The sequence below is a fragment of the Molothrus ater genome, chromosome 16 (genome assembly GCF_012460135.2).
Source record: "Molothrus ater isolate BHLD 08-10-18 breed brown headed cowbird chromosome 16, BPBGC_Mater_1.1, whole genome shotgun sequence".
In the NCBI taxonomy this organism is placed as follows: Eukaryota; Metazoa; Chordata; class Aves; order Passeriformes; family Icteridae; genus Molothrus; species Molothrus ater.
The window spans coordinates 9,446,172-9,474,090 of NC_050493.2; the positions used below are offsets into that span (position 1 = coordinate 9,446,172).

General features: G+C 40.2%; 1 protein-coding gene across 3 annotated transcripts in view; it reads left to right on the forward strand.

Moving 5' to 3' along the window:
• Positions 1-21,597, forward strand: part of SHISA9 (shisa family member 9) — a 179,105-nt gene extending 157,508 nt beyond the window's left edge. For all 3 annotated transcript variants that reach the window (XM_036392079.2, XM_036392080.2, XM_036392078.2), the window contains 2 exons: positions 1,600-1,755; positions 18,966-21,597. In XM_036392079.2, the coding sequence (XP_036247972.1) occupies positions 1,600-1,755; positions 18,966-19,333 (524 nt within the window). In that variant the 3' untranslated portion in view covers positions 19,334-21,597. The remainder of the gene's footprint in view (positions 1-1,599; positions 1,756-18,965) is intronic.
• The last annotated feature ends 6,322 nt before the right edge of the window (positions 21,598-27,919 follow it).

A 27,919-nucleotide genomic window follows, 5' to 3' on the forward strand; every position in this document is an offset into this window, starting at 1 on the left:
TTTCTGTGAAATTGCTGACTTAACAACTTTCAAGGTAAACTATCAAAAAGTATTCAAAAAGTGTTCCAATAGTTTTTGGGGAATTCTGAAACAGAAAAGTTTCCCATTTTTGGTTCTTCCTTATTAAGAATCAGTAACAGCAAGAAGAATGATAGCACTGGTACAGTTTTTGTCCTGTAACCTCAGGGTACCCTCCAACCTTAGGCACAGGTGTATGGGATGGACAGAACTCTGCAAGGGCAGCCCCAGTGAGAACAGCAGGAGGCTGCACCAGGCACCACAGACAGGGAAGAAGTTTAAAAACATCTTTGTTTTCTTTTCTCTCCCAGCAGTGTATCTGTTAACTGACTTCAGAGCTCCTGCTTATTAATGAGTTGTGGAAAGCCAGGTGGCTCAATTCCCCTAAAATCCTGGCAAAGTGCAGGGATATTTGGCTCCTGCCAGATCCTGTGGGCACTTGGAGGATGCTCCAAATCCATCCATCACAATAAAACTGCCTTTCCCATAACTGACCAGCTTTCTATCTACATGATCTCTATGCTGTTCTTGATGCTGTGGGAGTTACTGTATTGTCACCGGGACAGTACTATGGTCTCACTATAGGAGATAAATGTGCTTGTCTGTGATTGCAGAAGCCATGAGAAGGTTCTAGAATTGCCAATCAGCTCAAAGTGTCTCAAAATACATAGCCTAGAGAAAGACTCAGCAAAAAGATACACTGACCACATTGAAATCTGTTGAAATTTAGGTTTGCAAATTGAGTGCAGCATACAATTATGATCAAATGTTTTAGAGGCTGGAACTGAACACTAGAAACCACAAATAAATTTTATCTTAGAAAGAAAGTATATAGGCTGTATTCTCTACTAAAAAGGAACAAATCAATTTCAGAAAGGGTATAGGGTTAGTGGTGGCATAAAACTCTACATAAGCAGTGATTAGCTCCTGTTTTTATGTATGTCTGCTACAGAAAACATGAGCTTGGTATGATATTACTATACCCAACATCAGGGGAGAGGAGAAAACATAAGGACAAATTGTGTGCTTTGAAGAAGTCACCTAATGATAGTCATGAGGCAAAAAAGCACATTTTACACTGTGATGCTTGTCTACAGAACACAACATAACACTGTACAAATAACAAAGCCGCTCCTGGTTTTAAAAGCAGTGTAACTGTGAATGTGCAGCAGCCTGAGCCAATTTAAATGAGTCTGGCTCTTTTGGTTCTGCAGAGAACCACTCTACTGCCCTGTATTCAGTCTAACTTGGAACAAACTCCATGTTTTGCTTTGTATCTTGATGCTGCAGCAAATTCAGTATTGTCGGTGTTTAATTGTTTTGAAAACCTATTTTTTAGTTCAAAGACCTTCTTATACAAAAATATTGTGTGTTGCCATAATTACTTGTCAGCTTTTAACCATACCATTAACTGTTCAAAGTACAGGTCTGCTGTACTCAGACTCCCACTTTGTAATAAACCCTGTTTTGTTGCCCTAAATCTCAGGGCATGTTCTGTCTAATCCGTACTCAATAATGACGTTGAAAACCTTAAGTCTAATTTACTCCTTACTTAATGCTTGTTGATTTTCTTTAATACAGATCCACCACAGATGAATAATGTCATGCCAACATCTCCCCTCCTTCCTCAGATGGCACATCAACATTCCTACCCCAGCCTGGGACAGATCACAAACCCATACGAGCAGCAGCCCCCAGGCAAGGAGCTGAACAAGTACGCGTCTCTAAAGGCGGTCGGTAAGTGAGCGACCGACGCGCCATTCTCCCCTAGCTCAGCTTGTGCACTTGCTGCTGGCAGCTGACACTCTGCCTCCATGCTGGAAACAAGGTCTGGCTCACCGGGACTATATCATGGTCAAATTTTATGTGGAATATCATGTTACTTGGAAATGCAAGGAAAATTAAGACAAGGACTGCAATTAAGGGATAAGAAAATGACATGCAAGAAGTGGTGATGGTATGATGTGAGCTCATACATGCACACAAAACCACCCCATGCCCCTGCAAGACATTTCCCAGCAGGTTTCACCTGTGATGTAAACAAAGGGTTCAGCCCAAGTTCTTTATGTCCCAAACCTGTGATGAGTAGGGAGTTGGACTTGATGGTCCCTGTGGGTCCCTTCCAACCTGAGCTATCCTATAATATGCCTACATGTGCATTGTGATGTGTATTTCTCACAGCTTTCTACACAAATGAGAGAGAAAAACTTACACACCTGCCCAAAAAGAGAAGGAACCCACACAGTTCTGAAGTAAGAGCTTCCACATTCCCTGCAAGATGTACAATAGTAGATCACTGGAGGAATGTTCTGAGATCTTGTGATTTCAAACGATTAGTGCATGATAAAATTCCTAAGAGGGATTCCAGTGGTGGCTTATTTCTGTGCCTGATAAATATTATTTTAAATAAATGAGAGAACAAAGAAACAGTTGTGGGGAGGGAAAAGGACAATGATGAGTAAAAAATTCAAAATAATTTTCATCTTGAATGTCTAAGTTTATAATAGTTTCCAGGGGCTGTAAATACTTGCTACACACCCTGTAATGACAGAAGGCCCCATCTAGACAATATTACATTAAGAACCAGGGTGTCTTTTCCCTCTAACCCTTGCTTAGCTTTCACATATGGATGTTAACATCATTTCCCCATAAATTCAGAGCAATGCTACTCTCCCTGTTTCCGGACAGAGATATGTATCTAGAAAAAGAGCAGAACAGCTCAGAGCTTTCTGATTTAAGAATCAAGCCTTCACCATGCCAGAAAAAATTTTCATCACAAACTTACATTCCTTTATCTGCACTTCAGGATACCAGACCTCTAACAAAATGTACATCAAAATCCCATCTCAAATAGCTCAGTTTTACTTTAGCTCGTTGGTTTTATATCTTACAAGTGGTGTTTTAAATCTGTTTATAAAAACAAGGGTTAATAGCTTTCTGCTGGGTTTTGAATACCAAGCAGCTTCACAACTCCTTCTTCAAAAGGTGCTACTGTGTAATGATGTGGTGATTATCACAGATTTATGCACTGATATTGAGCTTCTTTTTCAGATGTCAATTTAGGTCAAGCCAGTCATCAAAGCTGAAAGGTATTTAAGCATAACAAAATGAGAGATGAAACACTCTAAGAAACTTCTCTCATCTGCCCAAGAGCCACTGAATGTACCTTTTAAAAAAATTATGAAATCAGAACCTATATATTTCTTATGCGTCTGAGTACAAGTTTTTAAAGCAGCTAGATTATAACCATACAGTTAAATCAACCTTGAAAGATTGTGCACTTCAGCTCCAGAAGTTGTATAATGCCTCTTAGAATCTTAAACTAAATTAAACATAATTTCAGGGACATTTTCTTCCAGGGGGATTGCACCATCTTTCCATGCTTTTCCCATATTCTTCCCCTCCCTTCTCTCTTTTTTGCCAAGTTTTAGATGCAGGTGAATTTTCACAAACACAAAAGTGCTGCATTGTGATCCAAACTTCTCAGCAGAAAACAAGAGAGGTTTTGAAACTGTTACACATTCACACCTTCTGTCCGGACTTATGGAACAAGAACTAAATACGGTTTTCAACCATTTTCAGCCTCTCAAGGCCCTGATTCCTCCCAAGAGTACCTCCTGAGTGCATCCCAAGGTCACACAGAGGTTTTTCCCTGATGCCAGCCAGGCCTGGAGAGCTGGATGACCGCGCTGACATCCAGGGTTCGTGTTGGCTTTCAGAGAGCTCTGACAGGGAGAAGGAGCTGGCCAACATCAAGCCCACCAGTGCAAATCTAACCTGACAACATCTTTGAGCAACCAGACATAGACTGAGTTCACTCTGACCTCAAGTCACAGGGCAAGGCATTTTTTGCCTGCCAACATTCAGACCTGTATTTATGGATCCCCACAGCAGGTTAATGAGTGTGTGTAATCCATTCTCTTTTGCATTCATTGATAGTGGCTTGAGGGTGCATTCATTTGCCTCAAGAGAACTTAGTAAGGGATGTGTTCTATATTTCTCCATGCATTTGAGGCCAACCATATTTATTTAAGTGCCCATTACTCTGCATGATCCCTCTGCATGTTTGGGTGTAGTCCACTAACCCTTTTTTTTAATAAAGGATTGGAGGAAGAAGCATTTCTAATGTTTTGTAGCAACTGTAGCTATAGCACATTAATATCCCTCATCAGAATGGGGCCATAAGTGGTAAGAAGTTTAGATAACTGAAAAAGTGAAGCTTTACCAGAGGCAGTATTAAATTAATTTCTACACAGCTGCTTTCTTCTGAACTACTGATGTCCTAAAAATTTGGCTTATTTTAGAATTGAGCTACTCATTCCTCAGTGATTGTCTGCTGTGAAAATTTAGTTTATGAAAAAGTAACAAGTCACATTAATCTCTGTTTGATCATGTTCAGGTTTTCCATTAATTTCAGTAAAGATTCAAGTTCTTGTGAAAACAAGAGACAAGAGAGTCCTTGCTATCAATTTGCATTGTGCTACTGAGTGACAATGACCCACGCATCGGTAGTGAGAGCAAGATGATGCCCAGGAAGCAATTTTAAAGCTGCACCTCATACTCCAGGTGACAGAGCAGAGTGTGGCTGGACATTGGCCTGCTCAGGCATGTGTGCCATGCAATGTGTGCATTGCAGTGTCTGATTCAGCACCACAGGAGAGGACAGAGTTGAAAAGGCTGCTGTGGATGTCTTTAGCTCAAAAAACGAAGTATTTTTACTTGAAGAAGCTCAAAGTGCACAAACACTTCTCCATTCACTAGAAGAGGATGTTTTCCTCATTTCTTGGTAGGAATTCCTTTATTTGCTGCAGCCTCCAGAATTCCTTAAGTACTGATCATGGTTGTTGACCAAGTTCACCTTTCCCCTTACTGCCTGCTGCCATTTACATCCCTGAATGATGTGAGGACATTCTGTGCCTATTTTGTATTCTCAGATGAGTGCCTGGAGTACAGCAATGTACTGGTGAGTTGAGATGTGCTTACTGTTTTCCTCACTGCACTAGAATTTCACTCTCCTTCTACCTTGGCACACACACCACCAGGGAATAACCAGCAGAGGCAGAGGACCACTTGGAAATGAGACAGAGAGCACCCATTTCCTGAACAAATAGATGAGAAATTTACCTCCTAGCATCTCTAGCCTAGCTGGCTGACTGCTCTGACTTATTGTTAGGTGCACTCTGTTCATCCATTACCTTTCCATTTTCAAGCCACAGAATCTCTTTCAGCAGTGCCAAATTCTTCCCACCTCAGAATGTGAGAGACTGTCTGAGGGAAAAGGGTTAACAAGCTCCAAGACCAGTCCCAGCAGAAGTGGTCATTGAATTTTTTTTTGTGGCAATAAACACCCAGTGTTTAGAAATTTCAATTTTTTGGTCACCTGAGAAAACATGATCCTGGTTTTCTTCAGTGCTTTTGCAGTATTTGATTATTTATGTGAAAAGTGCAGAAAGAGGTTTTTCTGCATAAATTATTCTTATTTCTGGTTCATCAACCATGTTTTTACTCCATGCTTAAATGGTTATTGCTCACTTAAGCAATACTGACATGCCTGAAGCTACAAGTGGATGGAGATCTTGTAGCTGAACACCTTCATGAAATTCAAGTCCCAGGACATACAAAGGTAACTCATCACAAATTTTTATGCACATCATTTGGACATTCATTTGGAAAGCATGAACAATCCAACTTCAAATTCCACTCAGCTAAGCTGCAAGAGATGTAGTCCATCCTGTTGCATAAGAGCTTCCTAGAGCTCAAACAGGCCTCATTATCCTGAGTTATTAGTTATTTATCCAGTCACACTGTTCTGCAAGTCTAGCTCAGTAACAGTTAATTTTCTTTCCTGAATTTCAGGGAGTGCAAAGTTATCAAATATCTTTAAGACCTTCTGGCAGAAATGAAAAAATACTCCAAACCCAACTTCTAAATCCCCAGAACACTGGGAAACGATCACTCAGCTGCTAGAGAGGTGCACAAACATGCAAAACATGCAAGTAAAAACTGAGAATACGAATGTTTCTGCATTTGATTTTCTGTTTCTTTCATGAATTTTCTTTTTTCCTTCTTGCACACAAACACACAAACATTTGAGGAACTGACTGGACATTGTAAAAAAAAAAGATTAAATGAACATACAATGAACAAAATTCCTTCCCAAAACACAGACTGAGAAAGCCTTCCCTGATGCTGGGAGTTGTTAGTCTCCTGTGGGATTAAATCAGATCTAATTGATTTGATATAGTGAAGCTAGGAGGATATAAGCAGCAGACCCACCATCACATCTCTGAGTCTACAGCTCCCAGCATTTCTTGAAGCTGCACAGTTCTTTGATCCCAGAGGAAACATGAGACTCTGATCCAGCTCTGCTTGCAGTTGCAAAACTGCAAAGTGAGACTCTGCAAATATGACACTCAAGGAATAAATATCTCTCTGCTTAGGTCCCTGCAGAACAAGTGTGGCCACAATTGTGCCAAGGCACCAGGCAACAACTCCCCAGAAAAGCGAAGCATATGAGCAAACTGACCTGGTCCTGTGTCCTCTGCACACAGAGAAGGATCCGAAGGGAAGATCACCTGAAGCTTTGCTCTGGGCTGCTATCTTTGAGCAATCTTCTTGTCTCATGGGAAATCTGTTGCTGCTTTGTCCCAAACTTCAAACCTTCAATTTCCATAGAAATGGCTGTAACTCTGTGCTGGTGCAAGATCTGTCTCTCACCATGAGACTCTCCCTGTAGTTCATTGTGCTCTGGCCTGGAAAGAAACACTGTAATTGGAAAAATGGAAACACACAACATGCCTGCCCATGCATTCACAGGTTTGATACAGTCCACTTTTAGAAAAAGCAGAACTAAAAATTAATTGGACTCAATATGTTTGTATTAATTTACTTTCCTATACCAACCACACTGTTACACTGACAGGTAAATATTCATGTTTCTTTGGAAGGCTGAAAAAGGAATTGTGCTTTCTCTTCAAAGACAAAATAATTTTCAGTTATCGCTTCCATAAGCAGTTACACAAAGATGGATCAAAAACATCTGGGCATAGGAGTATCTCACTGGATTTAACACCATGAAAAACAGGGAAGCACAGATTAAAGCATCACTTGTAATATCCAGAGGGTGATTCAGATAATGATTTCATACATCCACAGGTATGTGCTGTGTCATAAATAATGCTTGACTAGATCTGCCCAACTCAACACTGGAGCTACAGATCTGGCTAAAGAAAGTGTGACATAAAAACTGGATATATTTTCATTACTATTATTATTATTTACTCAGCCCAGTGTGGCTGGAGATTTTGAAGCTTTTGAGGGTGCATTTGTTAGGGAAGTCTTTCATATTTTAATCCTTGCTTCTACTTCAGGCCCAAGAGAACAGCCAAGCAGCACTCAGAGCAAGCCTTGCTTTACCACCCCCTGCAGCACCTTCCCTCAGCCTCCCCAGCCCCAGCCAGAGGAAGTGGAGCATCACTTCTTTCACTCACGTCTTCTGATGAGACCCAGCAAATTTCACAGCCTGCCCAGTGCATGCAGATGAAATTACAAGACCTTTTCTTGCTTCCACTAAATAATTTAATTATTTTATCTGTTATTTACCCAATTGGCTTGTGATACCCACAGGCACGCTGTCATAGGTAAATACAAAACGCTTGGAGAGTCTTGATCAAAATATTTTCCTGTTTCATCATCCAGAACACTCATTTCTTCTTCCAGTGAAGTACTCATATTTAATTATAAATGTGGCGTTTGTGCAGAGCCTCAGTATCTTGAGATAAATCATCTGCTTTGCTGACACTTTTTTTTGGCTTTTTAAAAAACAACATTTTACTGTAAAATCTACAGGAGGATATTCTTTCTGAGGATGGGGAATTGTGCTCTAAGCAATCAGACTTCCAAGCAGCCATTGCCCATTCCATCCTTTAGCAAACAGATTTATGAATTTTGGGGATTTGTTGGTTTTGGCAGAAGAGACATCATGGCAGGTGGAAGGAAACTGCAAATGGTCCTTCTTTAACAGGAAGCAGGTTTAGCACCAAAATAGGATTCTCTTAGACACTGCCATCTATGTTGGCTCCTTTCTTGGACTGAACTTGGGAAAGAAAGGAAATCTGACCTTGAGGTGTATTCAGTTTAGGTTTAAACTTTTAGTTCTGTGGGTTGGACTCACACACAGTGAATTTGAGTTTTCTGAACTTGGTCCACTCCCTGGTTTGGTAATGGCTGAAGAATATTCATAAGAATTTATTAAATTTTAATCTCTTTTTCATGCCAAAAGAACAAATTTAAATCTGTGCATCCTAATTCTTGTTCTTGATGTTGATATTCTTTGCACCTATGCTCTTACCACAGAGAAACAGCCTCTTTTTTTTTGTTATCAGCACATTAAAATAGTGAAAAGTAAATCTTCACCAATTATTCATACAAGTTCAACTTATAAACACCACTCCACATTCCATCAGTTATGCACCATAGAGAACTCACACTCTTTCACTGAAAATTAGCTCTCTGGAAAGTAATTGATTTAAAAAATCCTTATTATGTGATAATGAATCAAAATGAAACAAAAATCTCATTTTTATGGGACATAATGGGGAGATCTAAAATAAGAGTACCAGAAATCCAGCTAACTGCTAGAGAATGAGGGGTTTGCTGTCTTTTTGCTTGTGTTTTGGCCTTGAAGGTAGAGCCTTCAGAAGAAATGAGCTTACAGTAACCACCAGGTTTATTTCCATCCATTGAGTTCAGTGGTGACCTTAGGAAGAAAATAAGTAAATATAAATCAAACATGGGTTATTCCAACCTATTTCTATGAAATGCTGATGAATTTTGCATGAAATATTTTTACACATTAAGTGATGTGAAGACATGAGTGAAATTTTATGCTCAGGCAATAAAAGTGAGCCAATAAAAACAAGGCTTAGCTCATTTGATGACAAAGCCTAACAATGCTGAGCATTTTCACTTGCAGCCCTTCCTAAACATCCCTCTCTGTAGCTGTTTTATTTTGCAATATAAACATACTTTTCATCCTGCAAAGCAATTTTTTTCATCAATTATTTAAGCAAAGAGATTGATCCTAAAGATATGAAAACAACTGTGGATACCTACAAATAAATAGCAACACTGTGGGATCCCAGCTCGAATCTAGATTGCATCAGAAGTGTGGCTTTTAACAGCTCCCACCATGGAGCCTACACATTGCACTACTTGCTTTTAACATACTCCACCCATTTTCCCCTCTGGACTATTAGCTTTGTAGATAATGTATGGCAGTATTTTTGCAGGAAGAGTTTCATACCTGTGTTCAATGTTTGATATCATGGTTTAAGACTTTTCAGCTTTGTACATGGGTATATGTACAAATTGCAATGTTCTTCAGGATTACCCATGAACACAAAAGATAGTGAGACAACTGATAGGAATGAATCCCTTATTAACAATATCATATAAATAGCAGCAATTATCTGTCTGCTATTTTGGTTCTGCAAAGGGGGCTCTAAAGACAGTAAATGTGTTTTTAAGAAATTGCACAGATAAAAGTCACAGAGACCATTGCTTTATTCCTACACATTCACACTATAATAACAAAGAGCTGGAGGCATGGAGGAAGAGCAGTAACATGATTGGCAATGCACAGTTAATTTCTGCAAAAGCCTTTCTCTAACAGCTTATTTGAAGAGGAATAAGGGGAAAAGAGAAGCTAAGAAGAAATCTGATATGTAGTAGTTAGGATACTACAGCATTAAAAAATCACCACAAAGATACCATTTGTTTCCATTCTAAGGACAAGATGAAGTACAACAGGTAGTTTCTGCATTGGGAGGTTTGCAAAGCTTTCTGGGCTATGGAAGGTGCTGCTGGGGAGAGCAGCCAGGGCCCTGCCACAGGGGAGGAGGCAGAGCTGCAGCTCAGCACTGCTGCTGCTCATTTTGCCCAGCAATTGGTGCGATTGCAGTTCCTGGGGAAACGGGAGAGAGGAGCTGTGCACTCCTCTGTGTCACCAGTGTCACTGTTAACTGCTCATGGCAGGGAGCTGCAGCCCCAGTTCGTCCTGGCTGCCTGTCAGCCACTGATGCTGCTGCCTTATGTGAGGGCTCTGCCTTGGACTTGGCCCAAGCTGCAGGAAAACCTGAACAAACTCATTTTCTTCTGACAGGGCAAGTTTGGGAATTGCCAGGGAACATGAGTTCCTTTCAGTTTGACACATATCTCTTGTTTGGAAACCTCTGGCAACCATGCTCAAGAGTTTAATAATACAAATGCCATAGAGTCTAAAAAGAGGGAGACAGGAAAAGAAGAAAAATCCAGAACTCACTATGCATAAGTATAGCTATGAAATTACTTCATTCCTTTCTTTTTTTCCTCCTGAAAAAAGAGTAGAAAAAGATAACTTTCTAATAGAAACTACTTATGCTACTTATGCCAGAACTATTTTGGAAAAAAAAAATCAACTTCAATACAGAAAAATTACTAAAAATCCTTTTAAATTAAAGCAGTTAAGAAATAGATAAAATAAAAATAAATTAGGCAAAAAATAGCTATTACATCACTGGGACTTATTTTTTTCATTTAACCAGTACAATTCAAAAAGCCTGTAGGCCTTTCTTCATGTTGAGAAATAATAGTGTAAATCTAGTATGATGGCAGTTGAAAGGCATAAAAATGCAAGTGTATTTCAGCACTAAAACCACATCTTAATTACATGTTCAGACTGCAAATTGGGTTCTCTGTGCTCTCATGCAGCTTCCTATGTCATCACATCTGGTATTTGCAGCTCATCTGTAGCTGATTCAGACATATGTCTAAGAGTTATAAGCAGCAGTGTACGAAAAGAGACAAAAATATCAATCAAAAGTATTAAAATTGAAAACAAAACTGAGCACACAGAAGAATGCCAACAGCGATGTGTGAAAAGAAAATTCAATTCTGTTCATGCTAAGAGCAGTTGTTACAAATAAATGCGGTCAGGAATAGCAGAGCTTTTTCGGTCAGCGTTAGAGAAGGTAAATTGACACCTGAAGGAAAAGCAAGCAGGCTTTCTTAGATGCTAAACCCCCGTGCAGAACAAGGTGAATGAACTGTGTTCTGCTGTGGCCCTTTGTGTGCAGCCCCCCGGGAGCAGGGGGAGCCCTGGGTGCAGGGCAGGGCTTGGGGTGCCCAGCTCTGCTCACTGCTCCTGCCATCCTCCGACAAATGGAAGGTCCTCTCCAACCAAAAAGGTCACAAACAATTTTGTGTCATTGTTGGTGTATGGAAGCGTTGCAAAACTTCTGACACAATCAGATTTATCCTGAGAAGCATTAAAAACCACCCAGTGAAAAAGCAAACAAGATTACTGGAGGAAGAAGTGGAAGAAGCCTTTTAAGCAAATCTCCTAAGTGTTAACCTCTTTGGCTTTGGACAGCATTTTTAGAAAGCAAGCCAAACCCTCCTTTCCTAAATCAGTTTATGCTGCAGTCATGCTTTATTCAGAAGTTAAGCATGACAGCATGACTCCTTAGATAGTTTCTATTTCAAAAGGCAAGTTTTCATACCATATATAAGGTTTTCAGTAAAAAAAATTGATAAATATGTTTAAATGAGATAAAATGAAATAAATATTTCACAGTAGAACATTTCATATTTTTTTGCCATTGTAGATGCCATGGAAGCCACAAGCTTAGAGGGCTTTAGGAAAAAATAATGAAAAAACAGATTTACAGTTGTAGGAATGCCACTGGCTGCATTTTCAAAGAAAAGTCAGAGATTTTAATACATAATTCTCTTAGACTTCTTTTACAATTTCATCCCTTTGATCAAGAATAGAATTGGTGCTCTTACTTCCTTCTAAAATTTATCATTCATTGTACAATACTGAACCAGCAGTTTAGCATGTTGGTGCTTGAACTTCAAATGTTAAATCACTTGAGGGTACAACCAAGCAGTGTGATCTTTGTCTATCTGCATGCAACAGATTTCATGTTTGCTAAAAACATTTACAATTCTAATGTTATTTTAACATGAATCAGCCACCATTTGTTTCCAGGTTAACAGAGTCTGTATCCTGATTAGTCAGGAAAAGTCTTGTTTTTCTTCTACTGCTTAGATTCAAGTATCTGCATGCCAGTGGTCTCTAGGTTAGGCAGAATGTGTGTGTGTGTCTGGAGTACTTTGATCAAAACCAAATCACAATATCACTGCAGCACTTTGCAAAATTGAATCATAAATATTGCAATTTAATACTATGCAAATCAATGCAGGCAAATATACAAAGCCCAGCTGGAAAATCTGTTTTACATGTCCAAGGAGAAACCTGCCTAAACTCACACAGTAAATAAACATTTGGAAAAAGAGAAAGAAAAAACCAGACTTTGCAGTGCTGTGCTTTTTGGCACGTTGTCAGAAGAGGGGCACTTCTGCTCCCAGCCATGTGGCCACTCTTGTGTTCCAGGGAATGGCAGCCCTGCTCCTGGTGAAGCACACACCCTGCCTGATGCCTGAGGAGTCCATCCAAATCTGTCTCACTGATCCCAGCCAGGCAGCAGACTTTGCTGTGGGGGTTAAAGAGCATTGCTGACACTGGAGGCTTCACTTACCCAGTCTAATTATATTCCTGTCCTAAACCATTCCTAATGTGCCTCAAAACCCAGAAATATTCTGGTCTCCTCAGCCTTTCATAAACTGTCATAAAAATAATCAAAAGAAGAGAAGAAATGTTTGGGCCTACATATTTATCTTTTTTCATGTCTCATATCTTGAAATAATGTTATTTCACTGGGAAAACAAAATGTAGACTTGTGTCTGGAGGTGGACAAGCTCTTTTGAAACAATGTCTGAGAAGAAAAGGTTGATTTGGTTTTCTTTTCGTGCTTGGTCTCTCTCCAGATCACTGTAAGAAATCAGTAAATAGATGAAGTGGTAAAGGGGGCCAGGAGAGGAATAACACTGAGCCACAAAAAGTAGGTTCTACAAAACTTATGTGGGGTTCTATGCATTATGTGTTTTTCTTTACCTCTGTCAAGGTAGTAGGAAATAAAAACCATGGGAAAGAATCCAAAGATATAAAATAGTCTTCATTTTCAGAATGTCTTGAATAACGGCAAAACGGTATTAGAAGAAAACCAAATATTTAGGACAGAAATCAATGCAGGCCACAGGCTGAATTCTAAATTTTCAAAATTCAATACAAGAATGAGAAGGAGGGCTGCAAAAATGATTTTCAATGGCATTTGTCCATTCTTGAAATTTAGTATGGTTTAAAATTGCCCCAACTTTTATAGAGCCACCCCAGTGCCTGAGCTGAGAACAGTGACCAGCCATGAGATAACCACACTCCCTCCTCTTGGCCACAAACAGATCTCTCACACCATCCTGCCCATTCCCTATTCTACCAATAGAATCCTGTCTGCTGAAATTTCCCCATGCAGTCTGTTTTCCCATCCACTTCATATCATGCTGAGCAAATACCTCTATGGTCCATGATAGTTGGTGAGCCCCTTAATTCAAAACACAGGTCATTAGTTATTTTTTTTACTGCATGGAATATATTTTTCTGTGAATTTATTGGATCCAATTCATACCTAGGGGCAGCTAATACAACCTCTGTCTGTGTGAGTTTTTTCCCCTCACCCAAGAATAAACTTGTGCTAATGTACAAATGATACTTTGATTTTCAGATGAAATCCTGCAAGAACTCTCACACAGAGCTGGTTTATGTCCTGGAAGCCTTTGAACATATTGTCTTAGATGCTAGCTTGGAAAGGCAAATGAATAAGCAATCACACACTCAGAGAGGATCAACAGCACCACCAGAGGCAGCAGCCCAGTATTTCCCTGGGCAAAATTCTCATGCTGTCTCTGAGTCAGGATTCATTACCCTTCTGTCCTTCCTTGAGTTTTCACTTTCATTACTTAGAGAAGTTTCCCACAGCTTCAGGTAATGACACCAGGGTCTCAGCAAACCCATGGCAGTGGAAGCAAAGCCTTGTTACAAACTGCTGTACATAACAGAGGGACAGCCTCACAAGCCTCCCACAAACAGGCACTGACTTCGGTTCAGCTGTAATATGGTGTGCCACTGTAGCAATTCCATGGCTGTCCTGTCCTCAGCACTTTCCACTGCCTTGCTTTCTTCATCTCTAGCCCTTCATTTGAAATACAGTCTTTTTGGCTAGAATAAAGCTCTGCATTTCACAAACTAGTTCTTAAAATGTGTTCAGAAAACAAACAATTCTGCAAACATCTAGTGAGAAACAGTGTCCCTACATGATTTGATATCTTTGACTGTGACTGTAAGGTCACATGGAAGTTTTGATTTGGGGTTTTGATTTTGGTTTTTTAGTGTCTTTAGAGCTTTATGAGGGCTCACTCCTTTGTGGATTCCCTTCTCTGACTTCAGAGGCTTCTTCCACCCCTAGGTGCCTGTTTTCACAAAAACTGTAGGACAGCACTGTTTTTCAGGATTCTGCCTTCTCCCACAGCTGTAAGTGGTGTGAGTATTCAGAGCCATGCTATGGACCCACAGAGATAAGAGCATTGTCAGTAAGGAAAAGAGTTGAACCCCTGTGTAACTTTTTACAAGAAAAAGAAAGCATTCACAATGTCAGGGTATGGCCACATGACTCTATGCCACAAGTGCTTACACAGTGATGTTGATGACTACTTCAGCTGGGGAACAGAACATTACACAGTTTCAGAGCTGAGGAATTCTGGCCCTTTGGCAGCCACAAGGATTTTTGCCACTGATATTCAAGAAAACACATTTTCATCCATGGTATTTACGTAGTAAGAGACTCACTGGTTTCCATATTTTGTTACATAACTATGGATTATGAAGAAAGATGTGAAACTTCCATGTCATGGCAGGCTCACACTTAAGGCTGGAAAAAAATTCATATTTCAACATTTTTTTCCAGATGAACAGTAAAACAGTAACTAAATGGGTGCAGTACCTTAAAGAAGTAAAAGGCTTACAGAAATATTGAAACTGAGAACATTTTTATAATTAGCTACCAAGAAGAAGGAACTCAATAACACTTGGAATTAAAGCCCTTCTATTATTATTTGGCAATGTTGCAATTATAATTTTTACTCCTTTTTCAAAAACAACATTTATGATATGTTCTGCTTTAATATGATTCTTTAAATCATATTTTTACCAATCAAGTTACAGAAGCAATGGAAAAGGCACTTCTATAGCACCTTTCACCCAAAATCACAAATACTCTACAAGTAGCAATTCAACTTCCTAACACAAGTACCTCCTCCAATGTGCTAACAGCTCATTTTACAGCAGGTGAAACCGAGAGAGAGGGAAGTTGAGTCATGTACCTAAGGTCACATAACAAATCCATCCTCTAACTCCAAAATATCTCTTTGGATGTTTAAAGTCCACAAAATATTTATAGGGTTTGCTTAAGAAGAAAAACAAACTCCTTCAGATTCACAGATGATTTTTAAAGTACTTGGCTTCAGGATACTATTAATATACTTTTCTTGGTAAAACATTTGTTACAAAACTGTGCTCAATATTACTGTTCTCAATCTTTTCTGCTTTGAAAATGAAAAGAAAAAAACCCTGTTTCTAGACTGCAGTAGCATCAGGTCACTCACACAGAGCCCAGCCCACTGCTATTATGAAACCTGCATGAAAGAACAACAACAGCGCTAAGAGTTGCCAAAAGCTCTCTCGAACAACTGAAACAATTCAGGTTTATCACTGCTGATTTTGCTCATATTTGCTACAATGGCATCTCCTCCCCTCCCATTGTTGGTACCAGTGCCTGTGTGGCCACCTGCACGTGAAAGCAGAAAGAAAACAGGATTGAGGGAGGTTAAAATATTCAGCACAGGGCTGCCTTCCACTGCCAGCGCAGGGAAGAGTCCTCAGGCAAAGCCTGCAAAGTGTTACTTGATCAGGACAAACACAAACAGCAGCTCTCCACACAAACACAAAATCAGCCACTTGGCAGCTGTTGGCCAGCTTTCTGCTTGACTTTGCTGATGAGGATTTACAGTTCACATCCTGGTTTGTTTCCTTCAAGCCCAGTTTCCAGAGAACAGTTGAAAAGTCCCTAGAACGGGACAATGGACTACGTTAGTTAAAGCAACTTTAATGGAACCAAATTTACAGAATTAAATAGTTTCACTTTCTGTATGGTTTTCCATAAGAAACAGAGAGTTGAAAATCTGGCATTATAACATGGCATAACAAGATCAAAATCAACTTCAGGCATGTCAGAGGCACAGTCCTTGTGAGGCTGATTTCTTCCTCCCTTTTCACCAGTGAAGGTCTCCTTTATATACAACAGAAATACAATTTACTCTTCTGTAGGACATCATCCTCAGTGTGATTGGAGATCGGAGTGGCATATCTAATGTCTGATAAAATTCAAAGACCCAGGACCATTGCAGTGGGAAAAGGGGCAAGTGAGAAAAAATTAACAGAAGCTGAGGATGTAGTGTGAGCTGCTTGTGGCCTCAAAGGGGAAAATGGCAGAAAAAGCCAGGCAATAAAAATATCTGCATTTTTTGGTCATTATTTACATAGCTACATCACCACTGCTATTTCTAGAAAGAGAAGTCATTATTTACCTTGCAGCTGATTAAAGATCTTGGCTACAGAAGACAAATTGCTGCAACAAAACTAATACAAAATTAAAACTACAAATTTATACATTTACTCTATTCCTATGTTAGATTAGCTAAATTTTTAATTTTTGTATGCAAATTAAACTAATTTAAATGTGAAACAAGCATACAAATGGATCTCTATTAAAAGCTGGACTTAATTAACTGTGCTGAATTTAAATTATATAAGCTAGTGTGACTTTTCATAAATAGCCAAGGTCTAAGTCATATGACATCGCTCCCCTAACAGCTGGCCTGCAGTGCCTTTGATGTAAAAATTTATATAAATGGAGACTTGTGTGAATATTCACAGTGCCTTTTCTGCAACCATTTTTTTCAATTATTGATAACAGATTAATGAGATAATAGTAATGCAAATGCATTTCCAGCCTGTTTTTATTCATAATGGTCCTGTGACATTCAGAGAATATTAACAAATTAAAAGGACAAGCCACATGTAGAACTGGAAACAGCTCTTTCAGGGAGAAATAGGTACAACTTCTTGATTATTCAGATTACAGCTCTCTAAATGAAACAACTCACTCCAAAATCAAAGCAGAACTTCACAGACTCTCTTTGTAACACATGACAGGTCTATCAGCAATTGCAACTGCACGCCCTGGGCTGAATGAGAGCAGGCCATTATCTACATTCTGTGATTTGTTTCAAGCAGAAGACACCTGTATGCTATAGAAAAGCATTCACTCAATGCCTGAAAATGGAAACAGATGGAGTTGGGTAAAACACACAAAGCCCAATTTGACAGCACAGAAAGGAGCAATTTCAGCCCACTGGAGATGAAACACCTCTTTAATGACACAATTAAGGCTTTAAGAGCAGAGTCCGGTTGCACAGTCATTTATACAAAAAATGTCACGAGATAATAAATAGCAGCTGCCTTTGGTAATATTCCTCCCTGTTGAGGGGCCAGGACAAGGGGGATGCACAACTGAAGCCTCATCTTGAAGATTAATATGATGCTCCTGGGAATTTCCCCGCCTTGCATGAAGATCCAGTTCAGAACTAGAGACAGGGAGAAAATTCAAAGTGCAACAAAAGCCTCCTAGGAATACTTGGGCAAGAGAAAAAGAAGGAAGCTACACAAAAAACAGTGCAGGGAATGAAAAACCTCATGAAGGCAAAAGGAGCTGAGCTGTACAGACAGCTACATGCACCAGACTGCTGCAGAGAAGCCTTACATGGCATGGCTTCAAGGAAAAGGGATGGATCCAGCTAGGGCACAGCAGAAGTCAAATCCAGGCTGACACAAAATATATTCCAAGCACACCACTGCTGATTAACACAGTGCCAGTTGATCTACGTATTTGGCACTATCTTAAACGAACATCTAAATTTTTGAAGGGGGAAAATAAACACTCTTTACATAAAAGGAAAGATCTTAAAAAATGAAATTCAGTTAAGCTTCCCTTAAACCTCAGTCTCAAAATTGAAATGAGTTGCTGGATTGCTGCAGAATGCCTTTAGCTTCCTGAGCATGGTTCATACTTTCAAGCAAGGCCAAATAAATGCCAGCAATAACAAACTTGAGGAAAAGCATGCACTGGAAGACATTTGCCTAGGAAATCACAGAGGGCAAAATCCTGATTTGAGAACTGCAATGCAGTATTTGTTGGCAGGGCTGTTGCTGTATTTCTTAGTGGCACTGACCCCAGAAAATTATGTCAGAACCTGGAATTTAGGATTTTCATGGTCTGTAAAATCACAGGGTAAATACCTAACCTTCAACAACCCAAAGTATTTTCAGCTCCATAAAACATTAGTGACCTTCTGACCATTTAGGAGCACAGATCCCATTCTTATATTGCCCTGAGGCATTATTGAACAGAAATGGGTCCAACTAATCACACACCATGAGACCTTACAGCTGCCTGGGTTAAACACCCACGAGTCACTTTGCATTTAAAGGATGTGCTCTCACACAGCAATGCGACCCCAGATGCCGCAGTATTCCCAGGAAAGCCTGTGTACTTCTGTAGGCTTCCCGAATTTCCTGTGCTATGTGACACGAACAGTGATGAGATTCATAGGACTTCTCCCCAAAATGTAAATGTCAGCACAACCTGAGTGATTTGGGGCAGGGACAGTCCTTTCTTCAAGGGCAACAGGGTTTTGTCTGCATGTATGAAAGCCTGGCACAATGGCATCCAAAACTCCAAGGCAAAAATAAGGGCTGGAGGTGGTGTGGATTTCTCTTACTGATGTACCTGTAAACGTTCTGGTCTGCAGATGGAGCTGTGTAAGACCTACTGTAAACCACTTTTCTTGTGTCCAACTGATTATTTTTGTCCCCTCCCCCTTTTGACCCCGAACAGCTGACAAAGTCAACGATGACTTCTACACCAAGCGCCGGCACCTGGCCGAGCTGGCGGCCAAGGGGAGCCTGCCCCTGCACCCGGTGCGCCTGGACGAGGAGAGGGCCTACACCATCGACAGCGGGCTCACCAGGCAGAACGGCAAATCCAGGATGGGCAAGATTCACACACACCCCCTGGGCTACAACTCCCACTACAAGACCTGGGATCCCAACGACCCCTCCCTGAGGCGGCAAGCGTTCCCAAACAAGGGCAAGCACGGCATGGGAGACCCGACGCTAAGTGACCCGCTGACCACCCGCAGCCAGCACTACCTGGGCCCTCAGCCATACTTCATAACCAACAGCAAGACAGAAGTAACTGTTTGAGTTTGTTTTCTTTCTCTTTTTTTTTTTTTTCTAATGAAATCCTTTAAAAACCACACGCAAATGTATACACAACACAAACACTCAACCAAAAGGCAAAAAAAAAAAAAAAAAGAAATTAAACAACAAAAAAAGAGGAAACAGAAGGAAGGAACTTCACCTGGACACGTTTGGTATCCAGCCAGCTGTAGGCTGAAGAGTGGGTTAATACCATTCAGCAATACACACTGAAGGTTGAATTACAAACTCCATTTGTATTTCACAATGGAACACAAACCCTTGTGACTAAATTTTTTTACTTGAAACTAAAATCCATGATGAGAAGTAGCACAATCTAGAGAAACTTTATGTCTGCTTAAACATTTACACTATGTTCCTGCCTTGAGACAGAGGAAGAGAGAGAGAACAATATACTGTAATATATTATTTCAGAGAGGAATTTTGTATAAAATCTATTAATAATCACTAGACCTGTGAAAAACCAAGATCAACCATCTTGGTACGATCCCTAACATCTACTATTGTACTTTCACACCATCCTATAGAGAACGCAAAAAAGATATATAAGTTAAGGGACAAAGACACTTTCACAAGGAATTTATAAAGACTGTTACGATTAAGAGCATATGGGACCTTTCTGGCTGGTAGAGAATTCAGCAGGATGATAACAGCAGAAGATTTCATTTCAGTTTACTTCGTTTGATTTGAAATTTTTGGGAACCTCCAAAATAAGAAGAGACACTTCATATGACACAGAAAGCTGCTGGGGGAAAAAGGGCATCAGAATATTCCCTCTCAGTCCTCCTGTTTTCAGGCAGATGGTAACTATTCTCACTTTGCAGACTGTCAGGATTTTTTCTTCACCTAAATGTTTTGCCTATCTTCAACTGCTTCAGACTGAAATTAAGCGTGGGTGGTGCCTTTACTGTATTACTATTGTTCAATGACAGTCTTGTTCTTTAAAGTGACCCCTCTGTTCCTTTAAGCTATTTCCTCATGTTTTGCTAAGGATGACAAGGGTTCTGCCCTGCTCAGCCTCCTCTGTTTGTTCTGAAAGGAAACTGGACTACATCTCCATGCAGTGGTTGCACAGTCAGGACTATTTAGTTAGCCCCTTCATTTTCCCAATTCCCAACTTTTCCCCTCTAGTCTCTCATTTTGTATTTGCTTTTAGCCATGGCAGTTCTCTGTAGTTCAAGTAAATGTTATCTGGTATATTGTCTCTATTGTTTGGCTTTCTCTAGTGGTGTTCCCTCTTGGTGGGCTGTGTGGTGGAAGAGGCTGGTCCAGCCTCAAACATCAGAGATCTGGGGTTAAACTAAACAAACAATTGGACTCATGGTCTTGACTGTGGTTCTGATGAGCAGGATGCCTGGTTTGTGTGACTAAAACCACTTGAACTGGGCACTGGTAGCAAACTCACAGTCCTGGGCCTGTAAAGGCTTCAGCACATCCACAAAGAGACAGAGTTGGGATGGGGTGGCAGGCAATGCATTCAGTCTTTCAGTAATTCCTGTCCTTCCCCCAACACAAGTCACTTGGCTAAATCCCAACTAGCTGTCCTACTACAGTTGCATTCTCACCAGCTGTCAATTCTTCAGGAGATTAGGTCTGGAAGAGTATGCAGGGAGGAGTGAGAACTGTTATGTTGTAAGAAGAATTGGAAGTGGCATTTCTTACTGTACTCAACTGACAGCGCTTCTGCTTAGTCAAGGATGCAAGGGCTAAGATTTTGAAATCTGGTTAAATGGAGATACCATTTTTTTTAGCTATATCAAGATTGATTTGCATCCTGAGAGCACTGGTATCTCTCCATAAGTGTGCTGCTAAATTTTATGATCATATGTTTTAAGACTATCAGAAGTAGACAAAGCCCACAAGACAAATACTTTGCACACAACCCAGACTCTCCACTATCTTACTTTTATTCCTTTAATCTTTATTGCCTTCACAACTGGCTGACTTAATTTGACCCTTTATGGAATGTTGCTGTTAATCCATATGCTTTAGATACACATTACAGCTGCACTCTTAATTCACACAGGTTTCGTGTAACTTGAGCATATTTTATGTGGAAATATTTTAGTAACTGTATGTTCTGTAAGTAAACACGTGTTAATACTTGTTAACTACAGAGTTTATGATACCAATAATACTTCCTACAATGAAATGTTTGTTTGTTTTTTAAGAATGTTTATTTGTAAACATATGTATTCACTATATTACTATGAATTTCTTACCTGGCAATAAAACTGATTCTAAGTGAATCCAACTTGCTGGCTCATTCCTAAACTTGTATCACTGGGCCAATTTTTGAGTCTAAACTGAGCTTTTTGGAGCATCTCACTGCAGCCAGTGGGGCTCATATCAGCACAAAGGATGTTTTGCCTCTGCCAGCATGAACAAGAGGTTCTTTGGAAATCAAGTGCATGTTATCTGCATTATGGAGAAGCTGGGTGATGTCTGAAGCTTCTTCCAGGCCCAACCATGTTGTGACTCTATAACTGCCTGTTATATGCAATACAAGATACACAGGGACTGCCAGCCCAGCAAAGCTTCATGTGCCCTGTAAGCCTCCAGGCACCACACACACCTTGTGCCACTTGATCAGTTAATTAACGATTTGAGGAAAAACAACAAAAAGGTAAGCATGCCCAAGGGCAGAGGCTGATCCTCGTGAATGCATGGGAGTTTTGCAGTAAGCTTCAGACACGTCCAAGCATTGCAACTACTCAGCCAGAGCAAATGAAGCACTGATGTACACTGCTTCAAAAATTTTATATATTAATTAGAGAAGATCCTGTACACAACATCTGTGTACCAAGTCTGCTGGAACAGAAAGTCCTTACAGGCTTTTAGTAGAGCTAATGGCTCATAAAGCTGACAACCTTGGTAGAGAGTTTGGGTAGCTTCTTCTCCTTTCTTTGCTAAAATGATAGTGAATAAATTTCAGAAGAAGAAACAGGGAGTCAGGAAACCCAGCTTCAGAATCCACTGACTGCACGACCTGGTGCAAAGTCTTTAGACAATTTATGAGTCTTTGGAAGCCATGACACATTATCAGAGGGAAAACATCAATTCAAAAGTCTCCATAATTAGCCTTCTTATACAGTAGAAAAATCTCAGTTTCAATATACACCATTATGGGTGCCAGGAAACAGTTCATAAAAGCCCCATTTTTTTGTTACAGGAGCATTTCTGTGCCTCAGGTACAACTACAGAAACAACTCCTTTCTGCCAGAGGACTTAGGAGAGACACACAGAGTTTGATCAGTGCCAGAAAAATTCTAGGCAGCCTTGTGACCCACAGGGAAGCCTGGGGAGCCCAGAGGAACACAAGCCCAACCTGCAGTAGACACAACTTCCTGTTACAGCTCCATCTATGCACATGGTGTTTCTAGCAGCAAACTCTTGACTGGAATCACAGATGGCAAAAGGCCCAACTGCTTTGCTAGTAGAAGTGTCTCAGCATAGCTTTTGTTCTTTCAGGTACATGAAAACCTCCAAAGAAAACCCACTGGAATGTGATTTTGTGTTTCCACATGTTTTTTTTTTTCTCTTCTGACAGCCTGACCCTTTTGACACCACTAGCAAGAATGGCACTGGGCTCCCACCTCCATTTCTTCCATAAGGCTCTCTGATATTAACACAGATGCAGTGACTGCAAACAGAAAAGTGCCCTGCCAAGAGAGGATGGTGTTCCTGCACAGAGTTACGGAGTGTAAAGCCAAAGGCTTCTGGTTTAGAGCCCTTTACCCTGGAAACATATAGTTCTCATGACTAAATCTTTAGAGCATGGTCCTTAGCTTACACAAACTGAAGATGTGATGGCTTATATAAATAGAGGATCAGGTCTCATGAGATTTCACACTACGAGGTGTCTCCACGACTCACAACTTTAGATTTTACCAGATCTGGGAAAAGACTCATGCTTTGCTCTGTTCTTATAGAATGATTATTGAATTTGGGGTACTAAATAAATAACCCTAGTCCACAAATCCCTTTTGCACACAATATTCAGCACTTTATTTAGTTCTGGTCTCTATACTTGAATACATGGAGGACTTCTAATGATAAATATAGTCTTCACTGTCATTATATCATCTTTCTATTTGGCATAGATAATTTTATTTTGCTAAAAAAGTTATGATAGGCAATATTATTGTATTAAACTATATAATCTCATGTATCATCTGCTGCTGAAAATGTGATCATAGGAGGAGTACCACATTACCAAAAAGTGAACATCGTTGTTTTTATCAGCAGGAAAGTCATACAGCTCTATTTTGAAAAGTGTGTGTAAAACAATCTTGGAATTCATGCTTCAGCTAGACACTTCCAGGCTCAAATTTTGCTGCAAACATTTCTGCAGAAGATGCACCATGAAGAGATTGACACACCTCATTCAGCTGTGCAGGCCCTATCGTGTTAGCACGGCATGAGAGATGTATTTGTCCTCAATGACAGCCCTTTATGACAACCTGATCCTAGTTTTGGGCATTCTTCCTATGTCAAAATCTGCCAAATAAACAATCCTGAACAGGCCATGCTCCCTGAATAGGCCCTTCTCATCCCACAGCCACTCTTCTAACAAGATAATGGTGTTGTTCAACAGCAAGGTGTTCTCTCTTAAATTTCACTTTTCACCTTCAGAGCTAAGGGACCCATTCAGGCAAGGGGAAGATTTGGATTCAGTCTATCCAGAGGCTAAGTTCAGAACCCCCATCTATTAGTGCTGCTCCCATTTCACACATCAGAAAAGAGTAAGATGCAATGTGTACCTAAGTTCATGAAGCACTGCTGTACTAAGTCAGGTCCTTTGTGGATGCATGAAGAGGCTCTGTTTCTCTGTACCTCTCTTTCTCTGCAGGGAACTTGAAGATAATTTTTCATCCCCATGCAATCATTCTGTGAAAGGTTTTATTTTTTGTTAGTAAAGCTAGAATTCAGAGCTAGAATTCAGTTTTTGTCTATGCATTCTGTAATACACTGCTACACACAGTTGCATCCTGTCTATTTAAGTCAACTCTAGCTGCCTTGGCAATTCCTCCTGCATTTACATGGTAAGAGGCATTGTTGCTTGTTAATAGGGGTTGATGTGCTGGCAGAGTTCATCTTCTGAACCTGCACACCAAGCCTTGTGTGCATCCCTCACAATAAATAAGGCTGGGAGAACAATATGTTATCAAAAGTGATGATTTCAAATCAAGAGAGAACGTCAGGCAGTATTGCTGCTCTTAACCTGAGGTTGAGCTACAAACAAGAACTGAAAACCAGTAATAATCACAAGCCTTTCAGTGGCCGTTGGCAGCATTATTTGATAAGGAAACAAGTGCTCCCCAGCAGCAGGTGTGTCAGTGAAGCCACTGACACTCCCTGAGCAGAAGCACATTCTTTTCACTGCATGCAGCAGCTGGCCTCAAGTTCACCCTCTGGGATTTGGGCTTACACTGACATTTTGATCACTGTGGTTGTTATTAGAGACTTTGGCCAATTTCAGTGAATATATTCCTTGAAGTAATTGATCCCCAGAGGAAAGAGTGCTTTACCTGCTACTTATTATTTCATTGAGCAACAGAAACATTGCAAAAACTTGGATAGGGATTTGGAACTAGATGATCTTTAAGGCCCTTTCCATTCCAAACCATTTTATGATTCGACGATTAACTGTGCTTTTTTTTTTTCCTGCCATAGGTGAAGAGAAGCTAGGCTTTGCTTTGTCCTTACAGGGGTAAGAGAGCGCAAGGATGGCTGCTTTTCTTCCTCTTTTCAAGGCAGAGTTACAATTCAGCAGGAGTTTTTCATACACATCCTGCAGGAGACTGCAGTGGCTGCTGAGCACAGAGGCAGCCTGTTGACTCCCTCTTATACCAGGAGTGAAAAAATGATGCAGTTGAAAGACATAGAGGTAGACTGGACTACTGTGGTCTCAGTACTGGCTTTGCAAGTTGGCTGCACCTTCCACTGCCCCTTTGAAGAGGTGAGAGAACTGTGTGGTATTTTCACAAGTGATGCTCTCCAGTGAACTCCTACAGCCTTCTTGAGCACCACCTCACCCCCAGCACCTCACCTGGGCTCTCTCCTTTCATGCCACAGTTGCAGTTTTGGGGAACAACCCCCCTTTGTGCACACCTGCATGCACAGACACATCTTGCATCACTTGAGCTTTGGAGCTTGACTCCCTAAATCATTTGTGTCTGCAACACCATTGAAGGGTAACACTGACTTGGAAAACCCTATTAACTGCCTCACTATCCTTTAGGGGCCTTATTTCAGTTTTGAAGATGGGATCTATATCCCTAATTTACTTTACTGCTTTTGAAAATTAAATACTAAAGAACGTGACATTCTACAGAAGAGACAGTCTAAAGTTTAGGGATGAAAAGTGTCCTTTAGGGCTGTAATGTATTTTGCCATTACTGCTTAGGGAATAATACTGAGGATGACAGAGAGCAAGTTGACAGGATTCATTAAGGCAGAGATAGCCTGTGTATGCTGTGATGCACAGGACTCTGCACAAGTCTGCCTATGCAGAGCAAACTGCTCTGGTTTTTACTGAATGTGATTTATGAGTTTGTTTTTGTGGTTTTGTCTTTTTTTTCTGTTCTAAAAGATGAATCTCAAAAGCACAACGCTGAGAGTGCTCATAACAAAGGTGCCCTGTTGAACACAGCAAGTGGCACAACATTGTACAGCACGACTGTGACAGCAAAGGCCCTGAGCCCGCACTGCTGAGTTAGTGGCAGGACTGTCAGCGTGTGGAAAACCAAAACCCACCGACAACACACAATCACTCTTTGATATGCAGAACTTATAGACTCCACTACAAGTGATTTTTCTCAACCTGACATCAACTAAATGGTATAGAAAAGGAAATGCAGCAGATACACCACAGGAGTGCACAGATCTTCCAGACTGAGCTACAGCTGAGACTGCAGTTCAACAAAATAATGGCTGCAACGTTGCCTTGTAGCAAACCACAGTTACCCTGCCAGCATCTCATCTCATCTCCCTGGATGTCTCGTTCCTCTGACACAGCTCATAACGAGCAGGGAAGACTCCACTCTCAGGCTGTTGCTTGGCTTCAATGTGCACATTCAAAGCCCCTGTGACAGACAGCTACTCCAGCCATTAGGACTCTGAAGTTTGCATAAAGCCAAAATCCAGGTATAAATCTTATCACTTTCTACAAACAGCAGCAAAGTATATTGAATTTGGAGTCCCAGATACAATTCCTTTATGAATTTCTGCCTAGCTTCTTCAAACCCTCCCATGCTACACACTCTTTACCTTCTTTGACCTTTAGTTAATATTTAACTGCTTACCTACGAATATGTTTTTTATGTTTCTACACAAAATGAACATCACAATAAATACTGGCATTCCATAGGCTGTTACTTCACTGTTGACAATCTATTTTATTATTAAATGATAATTTTGTTAGGTGAAATATTCTCTAAAGACACCAGTATTGGAGGAGTATTAGCAGGAAATTTTTCTATCACCCCCAGATCTACTGATGATCACTGTTCAGTTATCTTTGGGGGTGCACCTTGTTGACAGGTTAGTAATACAAAAATTTACTTTTTAAAGAGCTCTTATATGCACTGTAAAATCTATTCTCCCATTTTAAACATGTTCCTTTCAAAATAGGAAGACAATACACATATGTTTTCAAAACAATTGTGTCTTTATGGACTGTGAGTAAAGAGGTAGAAGAGAGGAGATGCTACACTTCAGTAAGGGGAAAATATTGAGTGTTTCATCAGCTCAAATCTTGTTCCCCATATCTATAATATTCCAGCCATAACTGGCATTATAACTGTGTAATAATACTTTCTCATACAATAATAATACAGAGGTTGAAGTGTAACCAGTGCATTTAAACAACTTCAGGGAAAAATGAAGTCAACTTTCTAATTATGATTTCCAGCATGTTTTATGACCTTTGTTCATTCTTCAGCTGTGACCTTTGAGGATGGGTCAAGCTTCTGAAAAAAAACCAGAGTTACAAAACTGCATAGCTATTCTGTGTAAAATATTGCAGTAATCAACAGCCTTAAAAACTCTTTTCTATTGTCTAATCTGACCATGGGATGAACATCTATTGTATCCCTATATATGAATATGTATACACACACACAAGAAAAGAACAACCAAAAAAAAAAGGGAAAAACATGGGCAAGACATCCTGGTGTGCAACTCCTTCTGTTAACACTGCCAGCATCACAGAACACGCCCCAGGGAGCAGTTTACAAACATCAGCAGAAGTAAGCTTGCATTGATAGGGTTAAGCAGCCAGAGGACATTACTTCAGAAAGATACAATGTTTTTATGTTTTTTCCTTTTTCCTCTGCACTGCCTCTGGGGATTGGCTGGTTGATTTGGGGTGTGTTAATGTCAGAACGGGCATATTCCTGTCATCAAAGTAGAAGAAAAACCAGATTATTAAAAAAAAATCCACTAGATCAAGAGAAAGGTTACAAAACTTCACAAGTGACTTGGCTGCAGTAAGGAAAAATGTATAGACTTGATAGTGCTGCCTGCTAATAACTAGAGAAGTTTTACACCATCTGCTAATTTCCCTTT